General features: G+C 36.0%; 1 protein-coding gene across 1 annotated transcript; it reads left to right on the plus strand.

Moving 5' to 3' along the window:
- Positions 1-1,167: 1,167 nt before the first annotated feature.
- Positions 1,168-11,325, plus strand: LOC107739246 (HHIP-like protein 2). The gene is made up of 10 exons (XM_016551281.1): positions 1,168-1,256; positions 1,593-1,836; positions 5,614-5,636; positions 6,375-6,518; positions 6,687-7,018; positions 8,194-8,320; positions 8,504-8,649; positions 8,773-8,854; positions 10,389-10,471; positions 10,784-11,325. Exons 1-10 carry the CDS (start codon positions 1,168-1,170, stop codon positions 11,323-11,325), a joined length of 1,812 nt encoding a protein of 603 aa, XP_016406767.1.
- Positions 11,326-12,347: the final 1,022 nt, after the last annotated feature.

Below are 12,347 nucleotides of genomic sequence, written 5' to 3' on the forward strand. Positions count from 1 at the left end.
GCACATTACACTCTTTCCAGTTCATGTGGCTGGATCGCTGAATATGGATAGATTATATGAGGAATGTCATAAACTGAAAGCTATCTTTCAATGTGCCTGTCATTGAAGAGCAACAGATGGCTTATGCATGCGTGATACAGACTTTCTTCTAAAGACATTAGCCTACACAATAACATTGTGCAGCTTTGAAAGTTAGCCAACTAAGCAAGCAAGAATTTGAATAGCTATCTGTTAAAAAAAAAACACTATGCTTCTAATGTTAAAGGTCAAGATGGTGAAATGATAGTAAATAAATATTTCGTTTAACGGCCAATAACTATAATAGTCATTTATAATTATTGGCCATTAAACAGATTCATTTCTTTGTGTTACAGGTAGGGACAAAAAATCTTCTTGCGGTAGTATTTTTCAGTATATAGATTTTTTTTTTGGATAGTTTTTTTTATCATATTTTATTATACTTAAACTAGACGCATAAATCAATAGTAATTAATTTCTTAGTTTTTGTTATTATTTATTTATTTTGGACATTTCTGCGTCTTATTATTTTTGTCCACTAGATGTCACACATGAGTTTGTTTTCAGGGACATAAGCTTCGGCTATTAACAGAATTAGTTCTAAATTTCATTATTTCATATATTTTTAAAACATAATAATATAACGGTAAAGTGTAATTAAATGTAACTTCAGGTGTATTTGTCAAGGATGGCTCTGTAGGCTACTTGATTTATTCGTTTTACTGATGTTGTTGAAAGTAGGCTGTGTTGATATGTTCTAGTATCTGTTTCATTAAAGGTCATGTAATAAATTATGATACTAGCCTTGACAGAAAAAAAATCCATAAAATTAATTCCGGTCAAGTTTTGTAAATCAGCAGTTTTTTTTATTTTATTTTTTTGGACGCGAGTTCCAGAAGTTTATCGAATATAAAAAAAACTTTTTTTAACCAATTATTAAACAAAAATATGATAGTTTTATGTACAGTGTATTACATCGCTATATAATGGCAAGTACATGGTATCCTGTTATCAAATGGCAAACACGCACATTAAACGAAGAGCGGGGCAGGCGCGCGCGAACGCACGCACTCGCAGCATACTTGCTTAACTAGACATACTGTACACACACGTTTAATAGCAAACACTACTCTTAGGCACATGGCAAAAATGCCGAGAGAGCCGGATTCACTCAGTCATCATCGTGCAAAATGCCCTGAGGATAGATTCCTGACCAAGAGGACCGAATGGCTCCAAGGACCCTTCAGACTCCTCATTATAATCATTTACTTCTTTTTTTTTTGGATAGTTTTTTTTATCATATTTTATTATACTTAAACTAGACGCATAAATCAATAGTAATTAATTTCATAGTTTTTGTTATTATTTATTTATTTTGGACATTTCTGCGTCTTATTATTTTTGTCCACTAGATGTCACACATGAGTTTGTTTTCAGGGACATAAGCTTCGGCTATTAACAGAATTAGTTCTAAATTTCATTATTTCATATATATATATATATCATCGTGCAAAATGCCCTGAGGATAGATTCCTGACCAAGAGGACCGAATGGCTCCAAGGACCCTTCAGACTCCTCATTATAATCATTTACTTCTCTTATTTGAGACATACTTTGGCACATCCTCAGTGTCTGGACTACCGGCCACCTTTTAAACCCCCTTACCACCTTGAGTTTTGCAGGCACTATGAGAAATTTGGTTGCTGTGACCAAAAAGCAGACAACAGTATTGCAATGAGATACTGGGATATAATGGACCTGATTGGTGATGAGGCATATGCAGTGTGCGGTGATTTGGTCAAAGATATTATGTGTCAGGTATGTATGATCCTTTATTAACAAATAAGATGAAATTCCTACTGTAGTAAACTGCATTTTTATATATATATATTTTGTTATTTATGTTTTAACAAGTTTGTTTTTTGAAATGTTTGAAATGTGTTAGAAGGTATCTGAGAAGTTGCACTTTCATATTTATATTATAATATTAAACAACAACTTGAACAATTAATAGTGCCCTGAATAACATATTTTATAAGTTTATTGTCCTGCATATGCCCATTGCTCTCTTATATTAAACAGCTTAATATCATATCTAAAATGTAAGGGATGTAATTAGGATTTATTTAATTATTTATTTAGTAATAGTTTTGAGGAGTTTGCTTTTGACAGCAGAATAGAGTGTAGTCTACATGTCTGATATTTTAATACATGTAAATGCTTAAATTATTTCAGTTTTTCTCAGTAGCTGTCATTCACTGATGTAAATACATTTGCAGAAATTCACAGTAAACTCTTTTGTTAGTGGTAAGACAATCGTCAGTCTTATTGCACATACATTTAATTAGATGTGAGAGCTTTTAAAAACAAACTCCAAATCTAAAGATTATATAGTGTGTTTGTGCTGCAGATGAAGGATATCTCATATCAGGCTCTTTTAAAAGTTGTACAGTTACATTTTGAAGTGATTTTACATGTAGTTTTCACTGGGGCAGTTTAAATAACTTACATTTAAAGCGCCCCTATTATGCCATTTCCAATATTGCCTTTCATGCAGTGTGTAATGTAGCTGTATGTGAATGTAAACGATCTGCAAAGTTGTAAAGCTGAAAGTGCACGATAAATAAAGTTATTGTCTCCCAAAATAAAGAATCGACTCTGTACAGCCTAGATGAGTCGTTAGTAATTCGAATCCCACTTCCGTTACGGCTACACGTCACGGGATAACACATTTGCATAATGCACGCCTATGTTCTATCAAAGTCCCTTTAAGACAAGTCATGTCACTCGGCGGCCATCTTTGAAACGCCTCTCGGGCATGTAAGTGCAACTCCTATGTCTTTGAATGGGGAAGCATGAAATTCTCCAAAACGGTTCACTAAACTTATTATTGGATTTCATATTTGAAATCACCAGAGAAATCTGACAACAATATCATAAATGTTGTTTCTTTTGCTCAAATAGCGTTATAAAAATCCAATTTTTTGGGCTAGATCAGCCAGTGCGCATGTGCAGTTCTAGCACACATCTCAGAACGCTGACTGTTTCTATAGCAACCGGGACTTCTAACGGCAGCTGCAGTGATGCGCTGACTTTACCGATTAGCTCGTTCATACAGAAGGCGGGGCTTGCTGCGATTGAGCGGCCATATTGAGCGTTGCATTTTTCCCTATTCAAAACTATACGAGAGACACGTCTTGGGTATTCTATAGTCTTTAGTTCTATGTTGGCCGGCCGCGAACAACTTGACCCCGCCCACAAACACGTCATTTTACTGACGACTGCTTCTCTAATCTTGGGGAGTTCAACACGGGATTCACAAAACGCTTGCTGTTGAAAGATGGATCAGTATCCTGTTTATTTGGACCAGCTGCTCCACTGAATCACAACCTGTAAGTTTGATAAATAATAGATGTTTATATTTTCTATAGAGCGTTAAAAATACAGAACTATTGAAATAGGCGTATCGTTTCCGACACCGCTGTACGCCGTAGACCAATCATAACAGACTAGGCCATCTGACCAATCAGAGCAGGCTCACGGAAAGGAGGGGTTTAGAGAGACTGAATCTTTGAACTGCTTCGAACGAATTGTTTGAGAATCGCTGGAAAATGAGGTGATATTAAATGCATATTTTGAGAAAACGAAAGAGTTTTTTGACCTTGCATGCATGTAATCCTATTGTAGGAGACTCCCAAAACAATATTAGGAACTGTAAAAATGGCATAATAGGGGCACTTTAAGGATGAACCAGATCCATATTATAGGGCAGGGGTGCCCAGTTCTGCACTTGGAGTCATACCTTCCTGGAAAGTTTAGCTCCCGTCCTAATTAAACACACCTGAACCAATTAAGCTCTTCAGGAACACTTGATAATTACAAACAGGTGGAGCAGGGTCAGAACTAGTGTTGTATAGTCCAGACCAGCTAATTCAAGTCAGAGTTCAGGCCAAATCTGAAAAGGTTCAGTCAGAGTCTGAGAGAAAGTCGTATATGAGTCTGAGTTGAGTTATAGACCTAAAGAGCAAGGGTGTCCAATTCTGCTCCTGGAGGGTCAACATCCTGCTGAGTTTAGTTCCAACCAGCTCCAAAACACTTGCCTGGAAGATTCTAGTGAGTCTGAAGACCTCGATTAGCTGATTCAGATGTGTTTAATTAGGGCTGAAGCCAGTGCTTGAAGTGGAAAAAAAGAAGTGCCGGTACTTCCCCACCCACCCATCGCCCCACAAGGTTGCCAAGTTTTCACAACAAAACCCGCCCAATTGCTACTCAAAACTAGCCCAAAACTAGCCGAATCACAATTCGAGGATGACAAATCGCATTAAAATAGATGTTTTTTGGCAGGATTCCCCCGGTAAAATTTGCATTCCAGGGGCTAAATATCAAGTTATTGGGGTAGATGCAACAGTGTTAAGGTAAGGACTTGGCAACACTGCCCCTGAGGTATACCAACACCACTTGCATTCATTCACGTGATTAGTCGAGATGACAGGTGACCCCTCTGGGTAGTGTTATTTATAGTGTAATTTCTAATCACCCAGACACTGACGCTTTGACGGGCAACATGTCAGAAGTGCCGGTACACACAAAAAAGTGCCGGTAAGCTAAAGACTAAAATATTGAAGTGCCGGTACTGCATACGTTGCTGTGGGGATGGGCAAATCTGGCCCTCGAGATCTATTTTCGTGCTTTGCAGGAGTTTAGATCCAACCCTAATAAAACACACGTTAACAAGCTAATCAAGGTCTTGGGGATTGCTTGAAGTTGAGTTTAATGAGGGTTGGAGCTATATATATGCAGGAAAGAAATCTCCAGTTGTCCAATCCTAGTCTGAATGATTCAGACAATATAAATATGATTTTCTTTAGGGTGATGAAGACTTGTTTTGCATCAGTTACATTAATCTCTGCAGCACACACACAATAGCACAGAGCAGATCATATGCAAGCGTCAACACAGACCACAAAACTTATCTACAGCATTGTAGTACTCAAGCCTGGACTCGGTCTTGACTCAGACTCCAGATGCTCTCAAGTCCACGAAAATGGTCTTGGAGTCAAGAAGTCCTTGAGTACTACAACACTGGCTGGAACTGCTCTACAGCAAGGTAGAACTCCAGGAACAGAACTGGGCCCCTGTTATAGACTAGAACATCAGATAATTGTGGGTGGGGACGTTTGACTTGAACCAGTAAGCTTCAGAAAAAAAAAAAGTGAAAGTGACGTGACATGTGGCCAAGTATGGTGATTCAGAGAGGTTAATAGGTTTGATCTATGTTGTTGTGCACGTGCTGTCAAAATATACATGTTAAAGGAACAGTTCACCTAAGAATGAAAAATCTCTTATCTTCTCACCCTGAATTGTTCCATATGCGCACATTGTTATTTTTTCTGTGAAACTAAAAATCTTCTTGCGTCTTAAAATTGCGTAAAAATGTAATTGTCAACGTGTCGGTCAAGTCCCAAAAATGCTTTAGATTTCAGTATATGTCATGTCAAGCTGCACGTAAAACCTGAGACACACGGCACGATTTTCGGCTGTCCCAGACAAAAGATTGGCATTGTGAAACAATCGTGGCAATTTCTGTGATTGTAGCTCCTAATCGGTGGTCTTGTGTCGTACAGTGAGAGAGGTTCAAAGACGGCCGTTGTCACGGTCTTGCGACCAAAGATAGCCTACGATAATTTTCTGACAGTGTCAGAAAATTCAGCATGATCATCGCAGTGCGTTTGCTGCTACGACCCACGTTTACTGACCAGCCAATAAAAATGAGACATGAAATCAACGCGTCATGACGCTAAAACATAAAACTGCTTACCTCAAGCTCTTATCCCTTCCTCTTTTGCTGCTTACACTTTTTTTCTGCACACATAAAAACAGCTTCCAAAGTGTGATTCATCATACTCTTTTTGTTTACAGCTAGCGCATGCTGATGACGTTGTATTCTTCCATAGGAACATGTCGTAACGTATGACTCAATAGGTGTCATCATCATACAGTCTACATGTATGTCTCTACCCAAGTTTATTAGATCCATGTCACACAGTGTGATCTGCATTGATCTTATAGGATTGCTAAAATCATGCAGTGTGTAGAAGGCTTTAATGACATTATCAAACCTCATTGGTTCTTTCGAGTCTCATGACCAAATGTTACTGAAGTCTAAACTCACGCCATAGTTGATTTCAGAGAAAACCGACTGTTCTTAACACAAAGCCATCATTTGACTTCAGAACATTTTGGTTATTGTGGTACAGACTTTGTAATGGTGCTTTTATGGTTTTGAATAGTAGGCTATTTCATGTGTTTCCTTCTCAATTTTTTCTTAAATGTTGTAAACAAATCGGTTTCTACAGAGTTATTCTTGAGATTGAGGAGCCTGCAGCAAACCATAATGGTGGGCAGCTTCTGTTTGGTCTAGACGGATATCTGTACATCTTTACAGGGGACGGTGGAAAAGCAGGAGACCCTTTTGGAAAGTTTGGAAATTCCCAAAACAGGTAAGGACAGTTTTTAAACTGTCAAAACTGAAACATTTTATAATAATTGGTGTAGAATTAAGAGTATGAGTGTCACAAATCATGCATAGTGCTTTGATACAACTCCAATAACTCCCTCTTAGACACTTTTATCACAAAAGCTTTACCTGCTATGCAAATATGTTTCAGATCAGCATTGTTAGGAAAAGTGCTTCGGATTGATGTGGATGGTAGCAGTATAGATGGGAAGCCCTATAATATTCCTCCAGACAATCCCTTTCTCGGAGAGCCTGATGCAAAGCCAGAGGTCTATGCCTATGGTGTGAGGAATATGTGGCGCTGCTCAGTGGATCGAGGGGATCCACTCACTGGTTACGGGAGAGGGAGAATATTCTGCGGTGATGTGGGTCAAAATCGATATGAGGAGGTTGACATCATTGTGAAGGGAGGAAACTATGGATGGAGAGCCAAAGAAGGCTTTGAATGCTTTGATATGAAATTATGCCAGAACTCTTCTCTAGGTGAGCTGGACCGTAGAATAATGACACACACATTTGGGTCAGAGAAAATGACAGATCAAATGGAGCATTCCAGAAATTTTTACTGCTCAATGAAACTGGTCACTGGAGAACTTCATACCACTGGCCAGTCAATAAATTTGTGCTCCTGATTTCTGGAGATTCATTTTGAGCATTTTAAATGATCTTGAATGAATAGTTACTTTAAAAAAGTCATTATTTACTCCCATGTCATTTTTGAGCAGCTTGTGTTTTCCATATAAGAAAAGTTGATGATTTACACTGCCAAACTCCCGAATGAGAAAAAAAAAACATATAATAAAAAAAGAAATTTTGAATTTTAATACATTCTTGATTTCAAGTCTTCTTAATTCCTATGATAGACTTGTTTGAGAAAATGTATACACACATTTATAATCTTTTCCTCTGCATAGCTCTCTGATCTTATTTAATTTAGCATTTTTCAATCTAGCTAAATTGCAATTGGACACATGACACAAGAAACAATGACGTTTGGTGACAATGCAATAAACCTAAATTAAAAATAAATAAATAAAGCAAACAAAGGCCTCTAACGCTAGCTTGCTCTATTCTTTTTTCTTTTTATTTACTATATAATTTTTTTAAATCCTTGCTATGTGTACTGCGTTAAGCTAAGCTAACTGTTATAGCATTTGCGTATCATTGCTCTTTTGTTGTTTTTGATTGCTTCCATAGTCCTCATTTGTCAGTCGCTTTGGATAAACGTGGCTGCTAAATGACTAAATGTCAATGAAAATGTAAATTCAGTGAAATAATGGCTTAAATTTTTGTCTGTTCCTCAGACAAAGATAGAGTAAAGCTACAGTAAGACTTGGAAATATAATGCACAAGTTACATGGATCAAATTTATGATTTTTCTGTCCTTTTTAGAGCTTGGCAGTATCTTAATATGTAGAAAGTAGGTTGGACATTCTGGATTCATAAAAAAAAAATTTTTGAATGTATTTTTAAATTAATTTTAATTAAAGAAAGAGAATAATTTAGGATCAAAGTAACACAAGTGGTGAGAAACTAATAACAGACGGTTCTTTTTAGGATGTAATGTAAAGAAACTGCTTAACTTTAAGTATGTAATGAACAAACTCTAATTTCTTTACACAGTTTTAATTACACAAAAACATTTTTTGTTTTTATAGATGACATTCTGCCAATATTTGCCTATGGACACCATGTTGGGAAATCCGTAACTGGAGGTTACGTGTACAGAGGATGCGAATCACCTAACCTCAATGGTCTTTATATTTTTGGAGACTTTATGAGCGGGTAAGGACCAACTCTCTTTCATTTTTTAACAACTAAACCTAACTGTCTTTCATGCACAATCAGCTCTCAATTAGAGCTATAAAATTTGAAGCTCATGAGAGTCATTTTTAGGTCAATCGGTCTACTTTTTTTCTTAAAATATGTCTGGGAGCATTGACAATTCAAGCTTTTGTTCCTATTCAGACGATTAATGGCTCTGGAGGAGGTTAAGAAATCTGGGAGTTGGAAGGAAAAGAATGTGTGCATGGGTGACACTAAAACCTGCTCTTTTCCTGGCCTTATAAATCATCACCACAAGTTCATCATCTCATTTGCAGAGGATGAAGCGGGTGGGTTTGTGTACAGTACAATATAAGGCACAATATACATATTAATGCAACTGTGGCTGAAAAATATTCATACTATGTGTATGTGTATATATATATATATTTATTTTATTTTTTTCCCTGAAGGAGAACTTTATTTTTTGGCGACCTCCTACCCAAGTGCAATGTCTCCCTTTGGCACGCTTTACAAATTCATGGATCCATCCAGGTAGGTATATTTTGCTACACTTGGATACATTTTTACTCAAACAGTCTTAAAATGCACACACGTGCAGTACAGTAAAAATGAGATGACAACATTTTTTTTGCAACATTTCAACTTTGCCTAATCTGTCTATACTGTATAACCAATGATGGGAAAATTCCCCATTAAAAAAAAAAAAAGAGTTCTTAAAATGTAACGGATAAGTCTCAGTTAAGACATCATGCTGGGAGACAGAAGGACTACAGGACGTGTCAGTTTAAGCGTCATGCGGTCTATATTCCTTTGGAATCTTGGAATCTGTTGCACATGCTTCCACCAAATGGTTTCCATCCAGACTTCTGGAAATCTGCTATCTACCACAGATCATAAATACTTATCAGTAATAACTCAATGATTTGTTCATGTTATTCTGTGAGATAGGGGGTCTGATATATTGAAATGTCGATTTTACTATATTTTATTTTATTACAGTGCCTTTAAAATACGTTGAATCTAGTAAAGGATGAATAAATGACTTAAATAGAGACTGAAATAATGTAAAGAACCAAACATGATCTTTTTGATGTTTTAAACAATTAACCAATGGAGAAATCAAGAGTCATCCTGCTGGAAGCAGCAAGACTACGGGAGATTATCAGCACATCTGAAATCACTCACTAATAGAAATGCCATACATTAGTCCCAGCTGTTCTGTATTCTTTATCCCTCCTTAAATAGCCAAGTGGAAAAAAAAAAACAGAGATTCATTACTAATAGGAGCAGTAGAAGGTCATTGCCCTCACAAACACACACAGCCTTGTATATGGGTCAAAGACGAAAAAGGGTTTAAGCATAAAAACAACAAGTGTAATACTGCTTTAAATTGTTGTTGTTTTCCCAAAAATTGCAATTTTGTTCTTGTTTTTCCGGGCAAAAAATAAATATCATAAATTTTTCCCCTGATTTACAGAAGAGACCCACTAAAATGTAATTCAGTGTAACATTCTTGTCAGGCATATTTACAACAAAAATCACTTTATGACATATTAAAAGACTAATTACTTTCACCCCAAATACTAATTAGTCGTAATTTTACATTTTTTAAATTTGCCACTATCCTAGGTTTTGCCCATTTGTCAGTAAGAATTTTTACTCCTTTAAAACACAATAAAATTTCATATGCTCCCTTATTCTTTTATATATTTTAATATGTACACGTCAGAATAAGCACGTTGTTTGAATTTTTACCTAAATATTGTGTTACACCGAATGACAATGGAACATTATTTCAACCAAATTTTGAAATTTTATTCTCCAAAAACGTATTTGAAACCTTAAAAGTAGACACTTTACTTACATTTAATGTGCTTTCTATGGCCATATAATCACGTTTGTAAATTTCTTTTGATCCGGACATCTTAACATCTTTGATCCATATACATTTATGTTGAAATAATTATGATGCCATTTTAAATGTCTTTTTTACCTCACGGCACTAAAGGAGTCCTACATTTTTAAGGTTAATGAAGTCATTTCCTCTGTCTGTCTCTATTTACAGGAGGGCACCTCCAGGAAAATGCAAATACAAGCCACTTCCTGTAAAGGTCAGAGGGAAGAAAGTGCCATTCACACCGCGAGAATGTAAGAATATTTTACATCCTAAAAAATTATTGGTGCTGTTTACGCTGTAAAAAAAAAAAAATTATGTTGTAAATAAAACAAACACTGGAGTACATTTTACAAGAAAATAGTACTTCAGTTTATCTATTTCAAAAGTTCACATTTAATTCAATGTTACTTGCTGTTTCTTGTTTGTGGAATTTTCTATTTTTTTTTTTCTATTATTTATTTTATTATTATATTTTAAGATTACCAAAGAAAATCAATTGCATTATGTAACAGAATTGCCTGAAGACTCATAAACATATATGTATATATATCATTTTTTTTAAGTGACTGTGCTTGGCATAAGTGAAACCCCTACAAGATCACCACTGGAAAAGATCTTACTCCCCACTAAACCACCAGGCACACGCCAGCCCACAAGGGCCAAACCCACCACATCTGCACCAAAGAAAAAAATTCTGGCCAAAACCACTACAGCAAAGTTGAGCCAAGAAAAGTTAAAGAAGACGACTCAGGCAAAGGAGAAGCAAATAAACACAAGCACAAAAACACTAAAGAAGGTTCCTCCTAACAAGAAGTCATTGTTGCAAACCAAGAAGGACAAACAAGCCACAGGAAAGCCATCTCACAATCCCAAACTGTCCATAAAAGGAGCTCCGGAAAAAAAGAAAACTAAACCTCTCAAACCAACAAAACCAAAAGATGTGACAAAGCCCAAGGTCTGGCTACAAAAGACTGAAAAGACTAAAAAAGAGGTGAAGAAACCCGTGAAGAGCCAACCTAAGGTGACTGTTTCTAAAAAGAATCAAGACAAAAGCAAAAAGACTAAAAATATCCCTTTCACAAAAAAGAGAAAACCGTTTAAATAAGCCATGCGTGTGGTGTAGTAATTAGATGGTAGTAATGTAGAGCAGTAAAGCGAATTCAAAGAGATCCTGTTCAAACAATGTATCAATTGAATTGCAGTTTTGAGGTCAGTCAGATGTGTGATATGAAAGACCACAGAGAAAACCACAACAGTCCTGCGCCAACATTTGATTTAGTTTAGCATGCAACACAGAAACATTCTTCAAATGTTGGACTTATTTTTGGAATGTGGTGAAGTAATTAGTTTGGGGCGACGATCTTTATTTTAGACCAAAACTCAAATTAAAAGGATACATTCTAAATAAAAAAACTAAAATGCTTTTGAAAGACTTTCTTAAACATAACTCTTTGAAACTAAAATACATTGAATTATAAAATGTGCTAATTTTATGACATACCTAAGAAAGTCCAAAATGCAAATTTTTGAAATGCAAACCCAAAGTGGCACTGTTTTTCCTTTAATAGACACAGGCAGAAAGCAAACTTATATATACCATGCATAAGTCTTTCTTGGTGCAAGTAAAAATGGTTTATTCAATAAAGTGTTTTGTCTTGCTTACAATTAAATTATTTTTAATGCAGATCCAAGTCTGTATGAGGGTGTAAATGAGGTATTACTTACTACACCCTTGGTGTTTGTAGCACTAAACTACAAAAGCAGTTTTGTGATTGAAGATTTAAGGGGAACCACCATTGCTGAACAGGTCTTTAGAATTTTACTGTATTAAAATACTTTTTTTCTTTTGCTATTGTACATGCACATATTTGCATATTATTCCAAAAGTAAAACGGAATTTGAAAATGGTACAACTTTTAAAGGGGTCACTGGATGCCCATTTTCCACAAGTTGATATGATTCTTTAGGATCTTAATGAAAAGTCTGTAACATAGTTTGGTTAAAATTTCTCAATGGTTGTTTAAAAAACACCTTTTTTACCCAGTCAAAAACAGCTCTTTTCATAGCAAGCCATTTTGTAGCATTTTCCTTTAAATGTTAATGAGCTCTGCTGACCCCGCCCCTCTC

Source organism: Sinocyclocheilus rhinocerous, unplaced genomic scaffold, assembly GCF_001515625.1.
Source record: "Sinocyclocheilus rhinocerous isolate Xijiao unplaced genomic scaffold, SAMN03320098_v1.1 scaffold495, whole genome shotgun sequence".
Taxonomy (NCBI): Eukaryota; Metazoa; Chordata; class Actinopteri; order Cypriniformes; family Cyprinidae; genus Sinocyclocheilus; species Sinocyclocheilus rhinocerous.

What these genes read in the sequence shown, in the direction of transcription:
- LOC107739246 (XM_016551281.1), top strand. Translation starts at nt 1,168, where the DNA reads ATGCCGAGAGAGCCGGATTCACTCAGTCATCATCGTGCAAAATGCCCT. An exon ending in CTAATCGGTGGTCTTGTGTC is followed by an intron (nt 5,637 to 6,374) that starts GTACAGTGAGAG and finishes CGGTTTCTACAG; the next exon opens with AGTTATTCTTGAGATTGAGG. An exon ending in ATGCCAGAACTCTTCTCTAG is followed by an intron (nt 7,019 to 8,193) that starts GTGAGCTGGACC and finishes TTGTTTTTATAG; the next exon opens with ATGACATTCTGCCAATATTT.